Here is a 19,316-nt window from a genome sequence, read left to right as displayed (position 1 = left end):
GTCCCTAGAGCCAGCCTAAGCATCTGGGGATCGGGCCGCCAAGATCTCCACCTTCGTCCGCCGCCCAATCCTCTTTGCACCGGTCCCTCACGGTTCCCCCTGCAGGTGGTGGGCCCACTGGGGGATGGTCTCCCATCTCTCGTTCAGGGTTGGCCCGGCCGGGTCCCGCGAGGAGCAACCCAGCCAACAGGCGCTCTCCGACGAGTCCCGACCCTAGGCCTGGGTCCAGTGTGGGACCCCAGCTCCGCCGTACCGGGCGACGTCACGTGCCTCGAGTTTGTAGTCGTCGTGAGGGGTTTTTGATCACGACTACAAAATCAAGGCACGTGACGTCGCCTGGTATGCCGCCCGGATGCACAAGTCCTTAACTTGTGCATCTTTATTTTTGTATTGCAGTTTTAAAGGCACTTCACTAAACATCCTAAACCTTCTTCATGTTTCCTGCTGTCATCTGATGGACCTGTTTGCTATCTGACAAGCCATACAACAGTAAGACTCCATTGAGGGCTGAATAATAAAAATTGAAAACCCTAAAGTATATTTATTTTAAACAAAAATTAAGTCTGAATGTTTGGAATGTTCCTTGTGATTTTCACATGCTGTGATACAAAATTTATATATTTGTATAAAAGTGTATGTGAATACATGATGAAATTTGGTAAGCCCCCCCGTTGGTAAATAATGGTTTAGTCCTTCGATGGCTGAGATTATTTAAGGCTTCCATTTGTCATTCGAGAACGGAGATCATTGTTGCTGTTGAAAGGCTTGACATTAATTGTCCAAGTTGTGCTAAAGGAGGACAAATACAGACCAGAGACCTCATGTACAAAGTGTACTTACGCACAAAAACCTTGCGGCACAATGTTTTGCGCACAACTCAGCATGTACAAAAATGAACGTTTTGTAACAGTGTGTGTAAATCCACGCAAATTGTTTTTACCTGCTATAAAAATGTGCGGAAGCCAATAGTCGACAATAAACTACAGAGAACTAAACCCCATATAAATACACTGAAACATGACTCCATTCAATTTTAATTCATGGAGCATCAAACCTGATGTTTTTCTTTCCATGAGTTTGAGCCTTTATAGTTTAAACCAGAGTGATGAAACTGAATCACACTTAGCCTCATACAATAACCTAACACCTCAAAAAATACAACCTTAGTCAGATGTAAACTGTAAAACTTCCTCTGTTTTTGTCACCTGTAGACGGAAATGTGCATCTTTTTGAACGCTGAAAATAATAAGCATGTGAATCATCTTAGGGGCACTTTCATTCTCACTGAAAAATAAAACGGTCAAATCAGCAGATTAATTCAAACAAGTCAGGTTTGATGATTCCTAAAGTGGACAAGCTGTAGACAATCACATGTCCATAAATAGCTGCGTAAAGTTGCGCATTATTGTGGAATGATGGCAGTCATCCCTAAGCCGTGCATCGGCAGCCATATGGACGGCCTCATCCGTACGTTGCTCAGATACATGAAGTTCCCTAAACTGTGGCTCTCTTTTGCAACGAGGGGACGATTTCTTATTTTGTCATCATTTCTTACATTTCATCAACTGTTTAAACAAAAGTAGTTTTTATTTAACTTGAACTTAAGCTGTTTTTTACCCGATAGTCTTCCTATTTAAACACATTAGATGATCTTTGCTAATGTTTCTGCTATTTCTGCTAATTTATGAGATTTCAGCTGATTTTCTGCTTTCAACTTAGGCTTCTTTTCATTAGCTCTCAGTAGAGGAATTGAGCGTTTCTGTTATCTGCTAATTCATTGAATTTCAGCCAAGGAGTATTGAAAGGGGACACACTGATTTGTTTTCTTGCTTCACTTAGTCACTGAGCTGTCAGCGGAATAACATTTCCCTGTGTTCATTTGTGATGCTATATCCTCACGTGATTGTTTTGATTGGCCAGCATGGGGGGCAATCAAAACAAAGTTCTGCCGTGCGCAGAGCTGGGGCTGAGCACTGTGAAGGAAAAAACTGGGAGCCAGCTCTGACTCAATGCCAGCTGGCTGTTCTGATTAACCACAAAGCATCGGTTCTCATAGCCGCATTTTATGTGCATGACACATCACTAGTCCGGCTCCGTAAAACAAAAATTTAAACTGATGGCATTAGTTTGTCATCCAGAAGGTTTACTATTTCACTGTTGCAGAAACAGGAGGTCTTCTGACCTTTATGGGTTGCTCTCAACTCAATCATCAGTGTCATAGCGTTAGCTTGTAGCGTTTCTGCAGCTAGCGTGTGGCATCCTTCAGCATTTTTTTCCTGTTGGTCTGTCTCAGGTGGGAACAACGCTTTGTTTTTGCCATGTCGGCTAAATAGTTTTTTGGGTTTTTTTCTGGCTGTACTGGCCATGTTAGCGGAGCTTAAACTTACAGCAGCAGCTCAGGGAGGAGCTGAATATCTGCTATTGCAGCGCTGCTGCCATATAAAGTGTGACATATCAATTTTGCACAAATGAAACCTATGAATAATAACATTTTTTTTAGGATCAATTAAATTACTATTTCAATTATTTTGACAACACTAGGTCCGCACAATTGACTGTGAACCAGTACCAAAATATTTTGTGGAGATTTAATTTCATAGAAAAGAAAGATATTAAAGTGTACTACAAAAATAAAAGTACTCATCATCATCACCACAAAGGGTGCAATAAGTGTGTGGTGCTTAAGAGTTTCCATTAACAAAGAAGTTGCAATAAAAACAAACATCTTTATACACAAGGATTGTTTCTGGAACTTCAACAAATAAGTTAGCATGGAAAGAGGATCACAAATGACGAGAATGAAGCCAGAAACTGTACAAGAAGGTCCTTTCAATTCAATGTATTTACCCTGTTGCAAAAAAAAAAAAAATTAATTTTCATTTTGAGATTCATTTGTTTCAGCTGCATTCTTCTTTATATTGTGGTTTAAGTTTCTCTGTCACATATTTGGGAGAGGGACACAGATTTATCTATTATTATTTACAGGATCTGCATTACTGGCAATAGGATGCTGGTTTTGTGTATTTATGTATTAAGAAGAAATTGAAATTTCTAATTCCCCAAAAGAATTGCACAAAATTCTGCATAGATGGAATTCCAGAGAAAAAGTCTGTATTTCTCAAAAAGACCTTGAAATCCTTGCACATAAAACTTAGTGACAGCAGCAGAAGTAAAAACAAACAAAAAACAGTTAACGCCAACTTAATAAAATCCTTCATACACAAAATACTATGCAATCTCCTTTAGTGTACAAGTTACTACGGAGTTAAAACAATTATAGAATAAGGAAAAACACGTTGTTGTTGTTGTTGTATTCTTTTATTGCCAATGGTAACCTTTTTACAAAGAAAGTTAATAAGTAAATCACACTGGTTTTCAAACCTTGGTGGTGTCAGGATATGCCATTTTGGGTTTTTTGTTTATTACTTTCTAGATTCTTGTGTTCATGTGTTGGTTAATTTTCCTATTAGGTCAGTTTCCCCAGGTTTTGTTATTTAGTCTAGTTTCCCTTACAGCCCAGTTCCTCATGCACATTAGTTTTATTAGACACATTCCCCTCAGTCTCACTGCAGCCTGTTTCCTTGTTCTCCTTGATTATTCTGTCCCTCTGTTCATTGGTACATACTCCATGTCCCTCAGTACCGGTCCTTCTCAAAATATTAGCATATTGTGATAAAGTTCATTATTTTCCATAATGTCATGATGAAAATTTAACATTCATATATTTTAGATTCATTGCACACTAACTGAAATATTTCAGGTCTTTTATTGTCTTATAACCGATGATTTTAGCATACAACTCACGAAAACCCACAATTCCTATCTCACAAAATTAGCATATTTTATCCGACCAATAAAAGAAAAGTGTTTTTAATACAAAAAACGTCAACCTTCAAATAATCATGTACAGTTATGCACTCAATACTTGGTCGGGAATCCTTTGGCAGAAATGACTGCTTCAATGCGGCGTGGCATGGAGGCAATCAGCCTGTGGCACTGCTGAGGTCTTATGGAGGCCCAGAATGCTTCGATAGCGGCCTTTAGCTCATCCAGAGTGTTGGGTCTTGAGTCTCTCAACGTTCTCTTCACAATATCCCACAGATTCTCTATGGGGTTCAGGTCAGGAGAGTTGGCAGGCCAATTGAGCACAGTGATACCATGGTCAGTAAACCATTTACCAGTGGTTTTGGCACTGTGAGCAGGTGCCAGGTCGTGCTGAAAAATGAAATCTTCATCTCCATAAAGCTTTTCAGCAGATGGAAGCATGAAGTGCTCCAAAATCTCCTGATAGCTAGCTGCATTGACCCTGCCCTTTATAAAACACAGTGGACCAACACCAGCAGCTGACACGGCACCCCAGACCAACACTGACTGTGGGTACTTGACACTGGACTTCTGGCATTTCCTTCTCCCCAGTCTTCCTCCAGACTCTGGCACCATGATTTCCGAATGACATGCAGAATTTGCTTTCATCCGAAAAAAGTACTTTGGACCACTGAGCAACAGTCCAGTGCTGCTTCTCTGTAGCCCAGGTCAGGCACTTCTGCCGCTGTTTCTGGTTCAAAAGTGGCTTGACCTGGGGAATAACGGGCACCTGTAGCCCATTTCCTGCACACACCTGTGCACGGTGGCTCTGGATGTTTCTACTCCAGACTCAGTCCACTGCTTCCACAGGTCCCCCAAGGTCTGGAATCGGCCCTTCTCCACCTCTTCTCGTTGTGCAGCGTTTTCTGCCACACTTTTTCCTTCCCACAGACTTCCCACTGAGGTGCCTTGATACAGCACTCTGGGAACAGCCTATTCGTTCAGAAATTTCTTTCTGTGTCTTACCCTCTTGCTTGAGGGTGTCAATAGTGGCCTTCTGGACAGCAGTCAGGTCGGCAGTCTTACCCATGATTGGGGTTTTGAGTGATGAACCAGGCTGGGAGTTTTAAAGGCCTCAGGAATCTTTTGCAGGTGTTTAGAGTTAACTCGTTGATTCAGATGATTAGGTTCATAGCTCGTTTAGAGACCCTTTTAATGATATGCTAATTTTGTGAGATAGGAATTTTGGGTTTTCATGAGCTGTATGCCAAAATCATCCGTATTAAGACAATAAAAGACCTGAAATATTTCAGTTAGTGTGCAATGAATCTAAAATATATGAATGTTAAATTTTCATCATGACATTATGGAAAATAATGAACTTTATCACAATATGCTAATATTTTGAGAAGGACCTGTATATTAGCTTCCTGGTTTTCATTGTTCCTCGCTGGTTCCTCATGTAAACTTTTCTTCAACTAGACTGTTATCTTCCAGAGTTCTTCCTAGTGGTTCATTTTCTGTTTTGCCTCCTGAACCTGCTCTCCTTGGATTACCTGCCTGTACTTAGTACTCTACCTGCCTGCCTGTAAGTCTGCATGCACCTCCAATATTAAAACTTGATCTACTCACCATGCGGCCTCCTCGCCATGTTCTGTGCTCTGGTCCTACCTCCAAACCGTAGACCCTGACAGGTGGGACACAGCGTACATATCTACACCCACTCATTCTTGGTTTACTGACATCCACTTTGGTTTGTTCCAGGAATTCTCAAATTCGTGCTGGACTAGCATTTTAATACCCCTCCTGCTGAATTTCTGGCCAATCCCATCTGCTCCATTAATCCAGCCAACTCCCGCAATATTTCCGATCAATACAGATGATGATGGTGCACTGGACTCACTCTAAATAAACCTTGCAAGCTTTGACAGTGCAGGTAAACATTCTTTGTAAAATTTCCTTACATGAGTTTGGGATTGTGTTGACCAACGGTCGGGTGCTGAAGTTTTCCATTATTTCTTCATCAGCGGCCTTTGGGCCTGAATTGCAGGAGGAACCTTACTCCCACCCTGCAAATTTTTCTCCCTCTGCTAGGGCAACATCAAAGCCCATGTTCTGAGCGATTTGTTTCTGTGTCTTTGGATGAAATTGGTAATATTTTAATTTACGAAAAGATTTAAGTTACTATTTATCTGTTGTGATTTGAAAAAGCTTTCAGTTTAATGATTATGTTATCTATAATATTTATTTTTCTCCAGTCTTCAGTCTTGATTTTATTACCAACCTTAGTTGACTCTCCATCCTTGTAAACAACTTGGGACCCGGTGTCTATTTTATGCCGCCTGCAGCAATCTTAAAATCACTCGCTCTCGCGATATTTGTGTTGGGTCCCGCAGCATCCCAATCCTAATGCAGGGTTCTAGTTTAGGGTCCATGACGTTTTAGAACACAATCAGGGGTTCCCAGTAGGGAAGGGCAAAATTTACTTAAAACCTATCCAAATATTTATTGTGATAACAATTAGAGTGATGACAGAATGTATTTTAACACATGAAGCCCACAAATAGAAATAATACTCTTAATGCTAAAACTAGAAACCAAAAAACGGCTTACTGATTATTAAATAGGCTACTTCAGGACACATTTTGTGCACATTATCACTAAATGTAACACAATAGCTGCATTTAATCATACTTTTAAAAATTTTTACATTTCCTGCTGCTTTAACCAGCAGCAGAGACAGTAATAAAAGTAACAGCCCCAACAGTACTTTTGGGATTGGTAAGCATCATCAAGTAGAATTCATCATTGTCACCATATACCAAAATTGATAACTGCCCATCATTAGTTCCCAGTGTTTTCAAAGTGAAATGTAAAAGTCACTGCTTGCGTGGGAGAGATGAATGACCTTATAAAGAGCACATAAATGACTTTAACGGCCATTTTTCCTGCTTCACGTTAACTGAGAAAAAGCATCACATAATTGCAGTGTGGTCAGATTTGCTACTCATTCTGGAGGTGAACCCAGTCTTTTTACAGCATGACAGATAAAAAGGCAGCGGTTGTTATTCTTTCAATATGCTGTTTTTCTCAAAGTGGCGAGACAGACCATAAATTATTTCCCTTCAGATGATAAAACACGGTATGTAACGGGGCGGTGGAGTACCTCGTGGTTGACACGCCGCATGTTCTTTCTCAAGCTTCACCGTTATTTATTGTTTGTAACTACATCAACATTTAAGAAGGGTCTAAAATACTATGGGTCAAGGCTTTAAAGGTTAGATCTGATGCTACTAGTATGATTGTGTCTACATCTATGCACACATGCAGCAGAAGGGGACTTTTAATAAATGTTCTCTACATGCTCATCTCCTACCATTCAGAAATGCAAATGCATGTGATGCAAAGTAAGCAACTGATCATCAGTTAGAGGTGGGATTTTATCTAAAATTAGCTAGTGACCAAAATTAGACAATTTCACACTTGGCTGGCCATGATAGGTCAATGGTGAGTTGGTTGCGATCAATGAATGCACCCTACGTAAGCAGGTCACACTGTCAAGAAAATTCTGCAGGGAGGAAAGTGTTGCTATGTGGCACAAAAAAAGACTCAAAATCACTTTTTTTTTTTTTTTTAAATCATGGAACCGTTTCAAAATTAAAATCGGGGGAACCAAAAAAGGTGAAAGAAGCCACCAGAAATTGTAAATTATATTTTCAATTAAGGTATGGGAGATGTTCCTATTGGGTCCCACAACGGGGAGTTAGACGTCTGTAAACGACAGGAAACAGAACGCATTTATCCTTTCGCAGAATCTAATTATGTCCATCATGTGACGTTTTGTGTAATTAAACCATCAGCTAACCACCTTTACTAGTATTTTCAATAAAAATGTTTTGTTGTTGCACATTTTAAAGTACAGTAGATTACATAAAACCCCTAGCTCGATCCATCCTTCAAACAATCAATTTGCAATTTACCTCCAAAGTTGCAAGCCAACCTAAATTTAGGATTCCCTCCCACTACTATGGCTTACTGTTCGAGAGCGCCAACTCTCCCATCGCGAAAAGCTGCAGGTCCTTCTTGCAGATGTAGCAGGAAGCTACTTGAGGATTTGGTCCTCGTTTCAACCATGTTTTGTGTCTAGCGTTTTCGAGCCAGTGGTCATTAAGTACGACAACGTCTTAGCATGCTGTTTTTTCCCGCTCACCGGAGATGTGCGCGACTAGTCAGACAGCTACGTGCTCAAAGTAAGTCTGCTTCATAGCTATGCCAGAGGACGCCGCTGGACCAGCGGCTGGTCTTTTTACCAGGTAATGACTACTGCTCACCAGTATTACAAAAAGGTGCAAACCCTCTCTGAGCAGCAGCAAGGCTTTCTGAGACTTCATTAAAGGCAAAATGGGTGCCCTCTATTTTGTGCCTTTAAAATATAAATAAATATCAAACTGAAGTTATTAATCAAACTGTTAGATATTTATCACAAAACTGTGAAGTTAGAATATCGAGCAGTATGAAGGATTTTATATTGAAATCAAGCATTTCCAGGCATTGAAAACATCTTGTTGAAAGTCAAGCATTTTCAAGGATTTCAAGCACCCGTATGAACCCTGCTTATTATCCATTTTGCTTTATCATCAGTTGACTGATCTTTCAACTCCTGATTGGTTTATTATCCCTTGGCTCACTTATTTTCTCTGTAAAGTTAATCTATTGTGTAAATAAATTCTCAAATATATTTTGGAGAAGTCATTGTTTATTGTGTTTATTCTGCATATCTGTGCAGTGTTTGCTGTTTAAGAACGCCAGTGCACAAATTCATTCCTTCACCTAATGTTCGACAATACTACTGACACACTGAACGTTATTTGGCTAATAATTCCTGCAGATCCGATCTTCAATTTTTTTAAATATTCTAACTGTATTTATAATTTTGTTAATGATTAAATTTTATATCATAACTGTTAATACTTGCTAATAGCCAAAACAATCAAATATTCCCTACAGTCCCACAAAGCATGTTTTTGCTCCATCGGTAGGTTTTTATTGATCCAAAGAAAGAGACAGCCATTTTGCAAAAATCATTGTTTAATTTTACTGCAAACTCTTGTTGAGATAGGTCAATATTTGATTTACTCAATGTAGAAGAATAAGTAAAGTTAAAAGATAAATCGGAATAGACTAAATACAGGATCAGCATGTCAGAGCTTTACAAAATCTCTGATCCCTGCATCAGAACTTTCTACATTATCTATTTAGAGCAATTACATCAGTGAAAACTACAAAAATAATTCAGAACCTATACCTAAAACTTAAATGTTCAACAGGATATAGTAGCTGGTTTTAAGGTAGCTGGATTACTGAAGAACCCAAAAATCAGACTTGGTTTCCGTCGTGTCATAATAAATGTTTTGATCCAGAATTGAAGACTTGGATCAATAGGGCCCTAGTTTTATGTTGTACACATGCAGACATAAACAAGCAGCAAGTGTGCTTAACGCTCAGCTTATCAGTGAGACAGTCCATTCTTCCAGAAAGGACTAATCAAAGACACACTCTTCTTTAAACTGAAGCAGAAGATACCAGTAATGTCAAGATGTTTGATTTAATTTAACGAAATCTTTTAATTACTCTCCCGCACTGAACTCCCTGCAAGTGTTATGACTCAAGGGACGATAAAGAGAAGAAGGCCTTATTTAAAATCTACTGCACAGCAATCTCTGCATGACAGATTTCCAGTGACACTTTGTGTCTTGATCAGCAAAAAAAAATGAGGCAGGCTTTTCAGCATTTGAATTGGAAAATGGCAGCTGAACACAGTCCTTCTGAGCATATCTGTGTCATCGACTGTGCTGACGCAGCTCCCCAAAGATGGAGGCCCGGCATGGTTTAATCATCTCCTCACACACCGTATGATGATTACCCACAGCAGCATGAGACAGCTAAATGGATGTAGCATTGGGACAACAGCGCATTATTATACTTTTAAGTTTCCCCGTTCCCCATGGAAACTTTACTATAAATACAGCAGCAAAGTTTTAATGCTGACCTAAGTGTTGAACTTGGTGGGTTACTTAGAAAAGTGCAACTCTGAAAGAATAAGGAATCAATATAGTACCAGTACACAGGTAACTTCAAAAGTAAATAAAACATTTTCAGAGTGGTGATGAGAAAAGATCTGAGATCTGTGTAAGAAGTTAAAATGTAAACAAAGATCCTAACAAGAAGCTCTGAAAGGTACTGGTTTGAGTGGGAACGGGCATTATAATTAACCCTTTGGTCTTTGAGGAAAATACAACTAAACCTCAGTAACAAAGTTTTCATGTGTGGGTTGTTTTCCATTCAGCTGACTTTATGTGTAAAAGTGACAGACTCGGGTCCACTCCTCTCAGGGCGCATTCTTCACTACTCCACATAGCCCCATGAGACATTTTTAAACTCTTTCATCTTCAAATTGGCATTCTTACTTTGTTTATCCTCTACTTCTTCTTCTACTCTTATGTGCTACTCTTATATTTGATCCTTCCTGCTTTTGGTCTGCTGGCCCGAAACACATTCACACTGCAAGCAAACAGCTCCAGAGCATTAAAACAGTGTCCCGCAGATGCAAATGCTGCCCCCCAGGCCCCCCAAGTCCCTCATACACCAGTCTCGTGTTTTCATGTTATAATTCAAGGATTGTTCATCTTTGGGAAATCCTGCCAAAGAACTATAATTTCACAAATTTCTTTGTCAATATGTAAAATAGCACACAAGTCCTAAAGGAGCTGGGGGTTTTTTTTGAGATAAATAATTATCTTCCAATTAAGGGGGTTCTTATCTAATTCAGTTTATTTATATAGTGCCAATTTGCAACACATATCGTCTCAAGGCACTCTAGAAAGTCAATTCAGTCCAATTATACAGATTTCCAGTCAGGTGTACATACATTCCAGTTAATCATAACTACCAAACAGTGCAGTCAAATTCTGTTTATTATTCAAATTGGTTAAATAGTTTTTCTACTTCAGGAAACCCAGCAGATTGCATGAACGCAGCATTCACTCCTCCTGGATGAGTGTGTCGGGACAGTGGACAGTCACTGGTGTTGACTTTGCAGCAATCCCTCATACTGAGCATGACAGTGAAGAGGAAAACTCCCTTTTAACAGGAAGAAACCTCTAGCAGAACCAGGCTCAGTGTGAGCCACGACCAACTGGGGTTCTGAGAGAACAATTCAAAGTATCATTTAAAGCATTTAAAAATATCTGTACTGGAGTTCTTGGATGAATTTAACTCCCAATACCTGTTGCTGTTCCATTGCCTATACTGTACCGTACTCACTTACTGTACTCACATGTCTCTCAGCAATGCTGCCAATTTAAAACAACAAAATCATGGTGTACATTTGTGTGAATAGCTTGCAAAACTGTGACAGTCTGACAAATTGGGTTTTCCCTCAAAGTTTTTAGGAAGAAATTTCCACTGAAAGAGAGAACATATTGGTTGCTGCAGTTTGCCATCTAATGTGACTTGCTCCATTTTCTGTGAACACATCTTTCAGTGGAGACCAGGGCAGAGTGCAAGTGAAACACTAGCTATACAAGTTTTCTGTATGTTTTTCATCCTGGAACCACAATGAAACCTGCTAAAATATCAACAAGTCATATCAAAACAAGAAAGTAAACATTGTAGCTTTAGCATTCAGCAAGCTGCTCTGGAAAATAATATCACCAGCAGGAACCGGTTGTGAGTTTATCGAAGACTATAGCTGAATGTTAAAATATAAAATTAGAGACAAAAGGCTGTCCTGCTGAAGCTACTGTTAGGATATTTCTATTCGTATCTGGAAATGATTACTGCAGCTTCCTAATGTCTGATTCATGTGAAACACAATACAAATGTAGATCTTGTAATAATAATGAAACGCAGTGTACTGTTTTACTTTATATACACGGAACTGACTTTGGTGAAGTATCGCACAGGAAATCTGAGAAGACCCGATAAGGACATCCCTTACTATTCTATAAGTTTCCATTTATGAGGAAAACAAAAGCACAGAACCTCGGACTTTTCTGGCAGACATAACGTGGTACTAATCTTAATCACTTATTATATAGATCTGAGCTGGAAAACAAAACATGACACTTTTGCACAAAAAATGTAAACCCTCACAGAGAGAAATTTAAACCTAAAGGAGAGGCATAAAACAGCAATACCACTGGGTTTTTCAAAGCGTACTGGTTGTGACTTCAAGCAACCACATATCTCCTCAAGGTTGGTAATGAGTGGAGGAAAAAGGTAAAAGGAATGAGGAACATGTGCCAATATTATTTTTGTTTGTTGGGACCCACAGCCATGGTTACAACATGAAAGGCCAGTACACACTTTCCTGGAACTTTCAAAATAAATTGCATTTAACCGACTTCCAGCAAATGAGGAAGGGGGGGTAGCAGCGGACTTCCCATGGTGCCACTGCCCGTATAAAACCCCCACCTTTCCAATGGTCCTTTCTCTTCCACTGCTCCTCTGCGGGACCAGGATAGAGGAGGCAGCGTGCTAATGTCTCTTTGCTGGCAAACAGACATAAACTCTTCAGACTGGATCCAAGGGTGTCATAAGACCAGAAAGAATTAATTATTGTCTGTGTATCCAGTATTCATTCATGAAAGGCAGTAATAATTAAGGTACAAGCCTGGCTTGACTTTCTCTCTCTGAGGCCTGCAGAAGCAAACTGTGTTCCAGAGAAGTCCCCAGTAGAGACGCTGTCTCTACAAGCAGAGTCTGAAGGAAGGACAACGGCCCCGCATCACCGTGGTTACAGTAACTGTGCAGTTGGTTGGCGGACAGAACGAGCCATCTTTCATCCACTGCTACGGAGGTTAGCTGGAAACTAACCCTTTGTTCACAGAGCTTTCTTCAAACTTCGTCGTCCTCCTCAACACAATTCAAACGAGGTTAGGGTGTGGGCAGAGAGATATTTAGGATGAAATGATCTAAACGTTTTTCATTTTATGAAGTTTGGTTTTGTTTGTGTTGAACTCGGCTATCTTGGTGCTAGCAGGCTATCTGCAGCACACGTGCTCAGCTTTGTGTTCTGTGTTTGTGTGTTTTTAAAGTTAAGACAAACTTTATTTAAAGGGTGATTTTAAACACAGAAGATTGATCATAACGCGCTGTCCACATTTATGCATTTTAACCCTTTTATTGACGGTATTTTTAAAAGGTGTGTGTTTGATTCTGGTGCTAAGCTATCAGAATCAGAATCAGAAAAGCTTTATTGCCAAGTACGTTTTTGGACATACAAGGAATTTGTTTTGGCGTAGTCGGTGCAATACAGTACAAATTAAACAGTATAAACATATCTACAATATAATATAAATATATGTGCACAGTTTTAAGTGGGTGAGAGTAAATATAGAGCAGTATAAGATGCAAGAGCAATACAACAGTGCAGGTGATCATTGTGCAAGTAAAGCAGGAGTCCAAGCTGAGCGTTAATGTAACGCATAGAGTTACAGGTTACAGGTGTCCTGTCAGCAAAAAAAGGGGGGGTGTGGGTGAAAGGGAGAGTGTCAGGGTGGTTTCCGGGCTTTGTTAATCAGGCTGGTGGCAGATGGGAAAAAACTGTTCTTGTGGCGTGAGGTTTTGGTCCGGATGGACCGCAGCCTCCTGCCAGAGGGGAGAGTCTCAAAGAGTCTGTGACCGGGGTGGGAGGGATCAGCCAGAATCTTCCCTGCCCGCTTCAGGGTCCTGGAGGTGTACAGTTCCTGGAGCGACAGTAGACTGCAGCCAATCACCTTCTCAGCAGACCGAATGACACGCTGCAGCCTGCCCTTATCCTTGGCTGTAGCAGCGGTGTACCAGATGGTGATGGAGGAGGTGAGGATGGACTCAATGATGGCTGTGTAGAAGTGCACCATCATAGTCTTTGGCAGGTTGAATTTCTTCAGCTGCCGCAAGAAGAACATCCTCTGCTGGGCTTTCTTGATGAGGGAGCTGATGTTTGGCTCCCACTTGAGATCCTGGGAGATGATGGTTCCCAGGAAGCGGAAAGATTCCACAGTGTCAATTGTGGAGTCACAGAGGGTGATGGGGGGCTGGGTTCTGCCTGAACTCCACAACCATCTCCACTGTCTTTAGAGCGTTGAGCTCAAGGTTGTTCTGGCTGCACCAGTCCAACAGATGGTCCACCTCCCATCTGTACGCGGACTCGTCACCATCAGAGATGAGTCCGATCAGGGTGGTGTCGTCCGCAAACTTGAAGCTTGACAGACTGGTGACTGGAGGTGCAGCTGTTGGTGAACAGGGAGAAGAGCAGAAGAGAGAGAACACAGCCTTGGGGGGAACCGGTGCTGATGGTCAGGGAGTCAGAGACGTGCTTCCCCAGCCTCACGCGCTGCTTCCTGTCAGACAGGAAGTCAGTGATCCACCTGCAGGTGGAGTCGGGCACACTCAGCTGGGAAAGCTTCTCCTGTAGCAGAACTGGGACGATGGTGTTGAAGGCAGAGCTGAAATCCACAAACAGGATCCTGGCGTAGGTTCCTGTGGATTCCAGGTGCCGGAGGATGAAGTGAAGGGCTAGGTTGACTGCATCATCTACAGACCTGTTGGCTCTGTAGGCAAACTGCAGGGGGTCCAGGAGGGGGTCGGTGATGTCTTTTAGGTGTGAGCTAAAGGTATCAGCTTCTTTGTTAGCTTTAACTGCTAACGGCCTAGGACACGTGCTTGCCTGCTAAAGAATATTTACCCAGAAAGGTTGTTAGTTTTCAAACTAGTAAATCATAGTCCCTAAACATCATTTTACTGAATCTGATAACTAAGTAAACACCAATAAGACTCATTTCTCCAGAAAGATTTGTCTCTTTTCGAAAATACTTCCTTAAATATTTTACCATTTCTTTAATAATATTTCTTTGAATATTATTTTAATAAATAAAGGTAGCTAATGAGACACTGTTGGGAATTAGCCATCCAGAAGGTTGGTTTTATTCAGCAAATCATTATTTTATTAAAATAATATTTTATCTGATCTTGTGTTGTGAGTGGTTGTCTAAACGTTTGCTGATTATTGCCTTAGTTTGTTCCAAGACTAACTTAACTTCTCTTCCAGATTCTTCAAGATAATCCTTGGTTCTCAAACATAAACATTGCATGGTAATGTTGCATCACTCTTTTGGTCATGGTTTTCAAACATCTTTAATCAACTTGTTTATATTGTACATAGCCCATTAGTCGTCCTTATTCTTTAATTCTGCTTGGTAGTTTAGTTGGATTGTTTTAGCATAGTAAAGAGTTTGTTGATTGAAATATGTTTGACTTTGTGTTGACTTATTTTTGTTATTAAATTCTTGTATTTTAAGAAATAGTGTGAATTCATTCCATATATGTGCAGAGTTTATGCTGTTCAATAATGTCAGAGCTCATCTCACACCTTTCTATTTTGTGCTAATACCATCGCCTTACTGGGCTGGTATTCACAGGACAACCCTTAACAGACCTAAATATTATTTGATAAAATATTAAAATTTTAATATTAAATATTAAATAATATTCTCAGATTCATAATCACAACATGTTTAAACATACAGATACATCTGTTCAATAAACTGAACAATTTTAATGTATGTATGTGCATTTTTAATACTGCAGAATGTGACAACTTTGTGCCGTTTCTTGAAATTGTTTAACTATAAATATTTTACTGTTGAGAGTAAAAAATGTTTAAAAAAAATGTATTACAAACAAATTGGTAATCTGACACAAAAACCCTGGTCGCTTATTTAAAAACTATGACATTTTCAACTTAGTAAGACAGCTACATCAGCAATGATTACAGAGATAATTCATAATTTAGCAAACTTAGTTATTCTTTTTAAAAAACAGTAAATGTTACAGGGCAATGAGAAAAAATTAAAATATGCACTTTACTTTTTTTTTTTGCCCTTGAACGTGCTCTACTTTAAAATAGCATATGTTTTCACGTCATTCATTTTTCAGGCTTTTATACACCCATTATTTGGGTTCCCTTCAGTCCATGTTGCGTAAACACCAGTAACACAATGGGACCATTTCCAGCTTGCAGACAACATCTAGAAAAGCCAAAATGATGCATCATTCATGTAGACTGTATGCAACCATGGGCCATATTAAAGATCCACAGCAGTGTACACTGGCCTAAAAAAAAGGTTCAAAGAAAGTATTTCCACTTGTGTTTAAAGGCTGACCTTAACTGACCCAGTAACATTTCTTACCTTTTACTTCTGAGGTCTGTTTGTTGAGCTGAAATATCAGCTATTGCCACCTTTTTTTTTTTAATACCCGGATATCTCTGCTGAGCTTTTTTTTTTCTCGGCGTACACAAGAATAGATCAGAAGTGACATTGTGCTGACCTTTTGGTGTTGAACATCTTGGCAGCGTCTTCCTTCCCTTGCTGGAGGTCGAGGTTTGATGTTGCTTTTTCAAACCTGCAGGAGGCAAACACACACACAGTCAGCACAAAGCCATGGGAGAGACGGGGGGAAAACAGGGAGATCTTCAGCATCAGGGTGAGACGCCCTCAAGTTGTCTGAAAGCCTCGGCCACACTGACCTCCACAGCCTTGATTAGCCGGCCTCAAACTGAGCAGTTCAAATTGAGTGGGCATGACAGGAAAGCGTAACTCTGCCAACAAGAAATGACAATGTATGGAGTCAAATGGCATTTTTTATAATTATTTGCTTTACTTAGCCACACCATTTAAAACTGACTGGAATTAATTGGGTATGAAGCTCAACTGGAACAATCAAAATGTAATTAAAAACGAGGAGCAATATATCTCCTGAGCAGGCAAACATATCACCCACAGGCCATTTAGTAACATTCTTTGAAAGATGAAATCCCAGAGGCCTGTTTGCCACTTTCATTTCTCCTGCATGAAGCCTGCGAGTTAACCTTTATATAAAAGAGCAGAGGCTATCAGGGACCGTGGAGGAGGAGCTGAGGTAAAAGAAGATAGGGTTCAATAATTAATGCAGAGGTCTACACAGGCCTCACTTCTCACCCTCTCCTGTCGGTAATGAGATGAGTGGAGGGACAAAGGGAGGGGAAGGGAAGGAACTAAAGCACCTACACTGGCCCCTGTCTGCCATCATCATCCAAAAGTTAGATGCACTACACACCATCTCATCATGGTAGTGTGTGAAATACTTTGAATGAATTATTTTTAACCCATTATATAATTTTTAACACGCATAGCTTTCCAACAACTTTAGAGACTGACATCAATGTGCCAAGCTATGTTTGCAAGCTCTGGTCATCTTTTTATAAAAAGGTATAGATCTGATGTTTTATGTGAGGTTCTGTGACATTATGAGCAAAAGTGGAGAAATCCTCAAAGCGCTGGAAAGCTAACAGTTAGCTAACCTGTTGCCTAGTTTTGTTTCTCAGCTTAGACAAAGAGTATGGTGGGTCTGGTTGCTTTGTAGTGTCAGAGGCAGATTTGCTCTTAGAAGAGGGAAAATACTTTAATACCATGGAGAATCAGTGGAGAGAGCTAAAGATTACGGTGATGGCAAGGACCCTTTCCATCCTCAAAGACTTGGAGCTCATCCTCAAAGATAAACCAACAAAATGGCAGAAGAAACATGCAAAAAACTGGTCAGCAAATATAAGAACTGTTTGGCTGCTGTAATGCCAATATAAAAAAAATTCACTGAATGAAGAATTGACTCATTTAAATGGTGAAGGCAAAAGGGCCAACAAGTGCTAAGCCTCTCTGGGAACTCCTTCAAGACTGTTGGTAAACCATTTCAGGTGACAACCTCTTGAAGCTCATCAACAGAATGCCAAGAGTGTGTGGAGCAGTAATCAAAGCAAAAGGTAGCTACGTTGAAGAACCTAGAATATAAGACATATTTTCAGTTGTTTCACATTTTTTTGTTCAGTATATAATTCCACGTGTTAATTCATAGTTTTCAGTGTGAAGCCACAATATTCATAGTCATGAAAATAAAGACAACTCTTTGAATGAGGTGTGTCCAAACGTTTGGTCTGTACTGTACATGGAACCCATAAAACTGAGACTTCCTCAGGATTTGAATCAACTTGATTTCTTTCAAGCTGCAGGAGTCTTGATACTCACTCTGAGCAGCCTTAGTTATTAAAAAGAACCATACATGTAACCAATTAAAACTTATAATTAAAAAACAAAATTTAACATACTTTCCTTTAGCAGAAAAAGCTGCTCTGCTGCATGAACAACATTCAGATTGTCCTTCTTTTCTACTGTTGAGATGCTGGTGCGGTTCGTTCCTCTCAGTTCTACCGTCTAACCAACTCAGCATGTTTGTTTCCTCTGTCTCATTTTCCCCTGCCGGGACCCAGCCAGCTTTCAGCTGCCAATCAAGCACCGACAGGGATACGCCGGTCAAGCTGCTGAGGAAAACAAAAGCTACTCATGTGGTCTAGTGTTCCTTTCCCCACATCATATTCAATTTCAACAATTTTGGGTGAGGGTTAGAGCTGGTGTAGAAGGAAAACAAAATGAGAACTGCATTTAACACTGCATTCAGAGCAACATCTAGCATCATTTGAAAAGATTGTGCGCCTGTCTCCGTGGTAAAAACGACGGAGATTTGTCTATAACAAGAGTTGTGAGGTCCACAAATAAACAGAATCTATGGGAACCGGTTCACAGCTTTCCTGTATGTAGTGTTTCACAAAGATGCACTGACATGCTCCTCCTTTGCCCTGCCGCTGAGTGAGACAGAGAAAAGGCACAAGGAGTGGAGTGCAGTAGAGAACGTATGTGGTCCTCATTTGATATGCAAATAGTGCCTGACATCATCTAAACGTACACGCTAAATTTATTATTTCCCAGAAAAACTGAGTTACGTTGGCTTCTTAAAGATAAAAATTAGTCAGTCCTTTGAATATCTCTTTAAAAAGAACAGATCCACAAGATCCAGCTTCTTTCAAAGAGCCATAAATCCAATTTATGTCCTACCACTGCCTTCATTGGCTAACTAGATCAGATGGGTGCACTGGTAAACCAAACATCGAAAACATTGTGTATTTCTGACGTTTCAGTCAAGATTTAAGAAGTCCCCTGTGCACAACAAGCTTAGGGGTGTGCACTTCAACCCATATTTTGGGCTCTCATCCCTTTATTTTCATTGCCTTTTTTCATATTTTCTGCATTGTCACAAAACAGCAATAAAGGTAATATCAAATAATCATCATCTCAAAGTCACAGTTGCAAATTATTGTTTAGTAGTAGTATTTGGTTGAATATGCATTAACACTATGCGTGCCAACAAAAGAAAGAAAAGATAAAAATGTGGGTTAATCATCGGATCAATAGCATCATCGCAAAATTAGCAGTAGTATTGCGATGTTTGATATTGGGAAAGTGATTTTCTTTGTTCAGACCGTCCTTGATTTCATGCTTCACATGATGCTGTGCAAGAGATGTAATGCATGATCAAATATGGAACAACCCAAGCCACATCATTCTGCCAAAGAAGTCAGTCAATAAAGCAAACAGTGTTTT

General features: G+C 40.0%; 1 protein-coding gene across 2 annotated transcripts in view; it reads right to left on the bottom strand.

The window, feature by feature from the left end:
- The window catches only part of oxr1a (oxidation resistance 1a), a 240,598-nt gene that overhangs the window by 206,295 nt on the left and 14,987 nt on the right, over positions 1-19,316 (bottom strand). Inside the window, exons 1-2 of one of the 2 annotated variants that reach the window (XM_047356486.1) lie at positions 17,987-18,123; positions 16,177-16,251 (exon numbers count right to left, since the gene is read on the bottom strand). In XM_047356486.1, the coding sequence (XP_047212442.1) occupies positions 16,177-16,251; positions 17,987-18,108 (197 nt within the window). In that variant the 5' untranslated portion in view covers positions 18,109-18,123. Of the gene's footprint in view, positions 1-16,176; positions 16,252-17,986; positions 18,124-19,316 lie in introns of those variants that run through there. The other variant, XM_047356468.1, reaches the window with a different exon arrangement.

This window comes from Girardinichthys multiradiatus, chromosome 3, assembly GCF_021462225.1.
Source record: "Girardinichthys multiradiatus isolate DD_20200921_A chromosome 3, DD_fGirMul_XY1, whole genome shotgun sequence".
Lineage (NCBI taxonomy): Eukaryota > Metazoa > Chordata > Actinopteri > Cyprinodontiformes > Goodeidae > Girardinichthys > Girardinichthys multiradiatus.
This window is presented reverse-complemented; position numbering and strand designations above follow the sequence as displayed.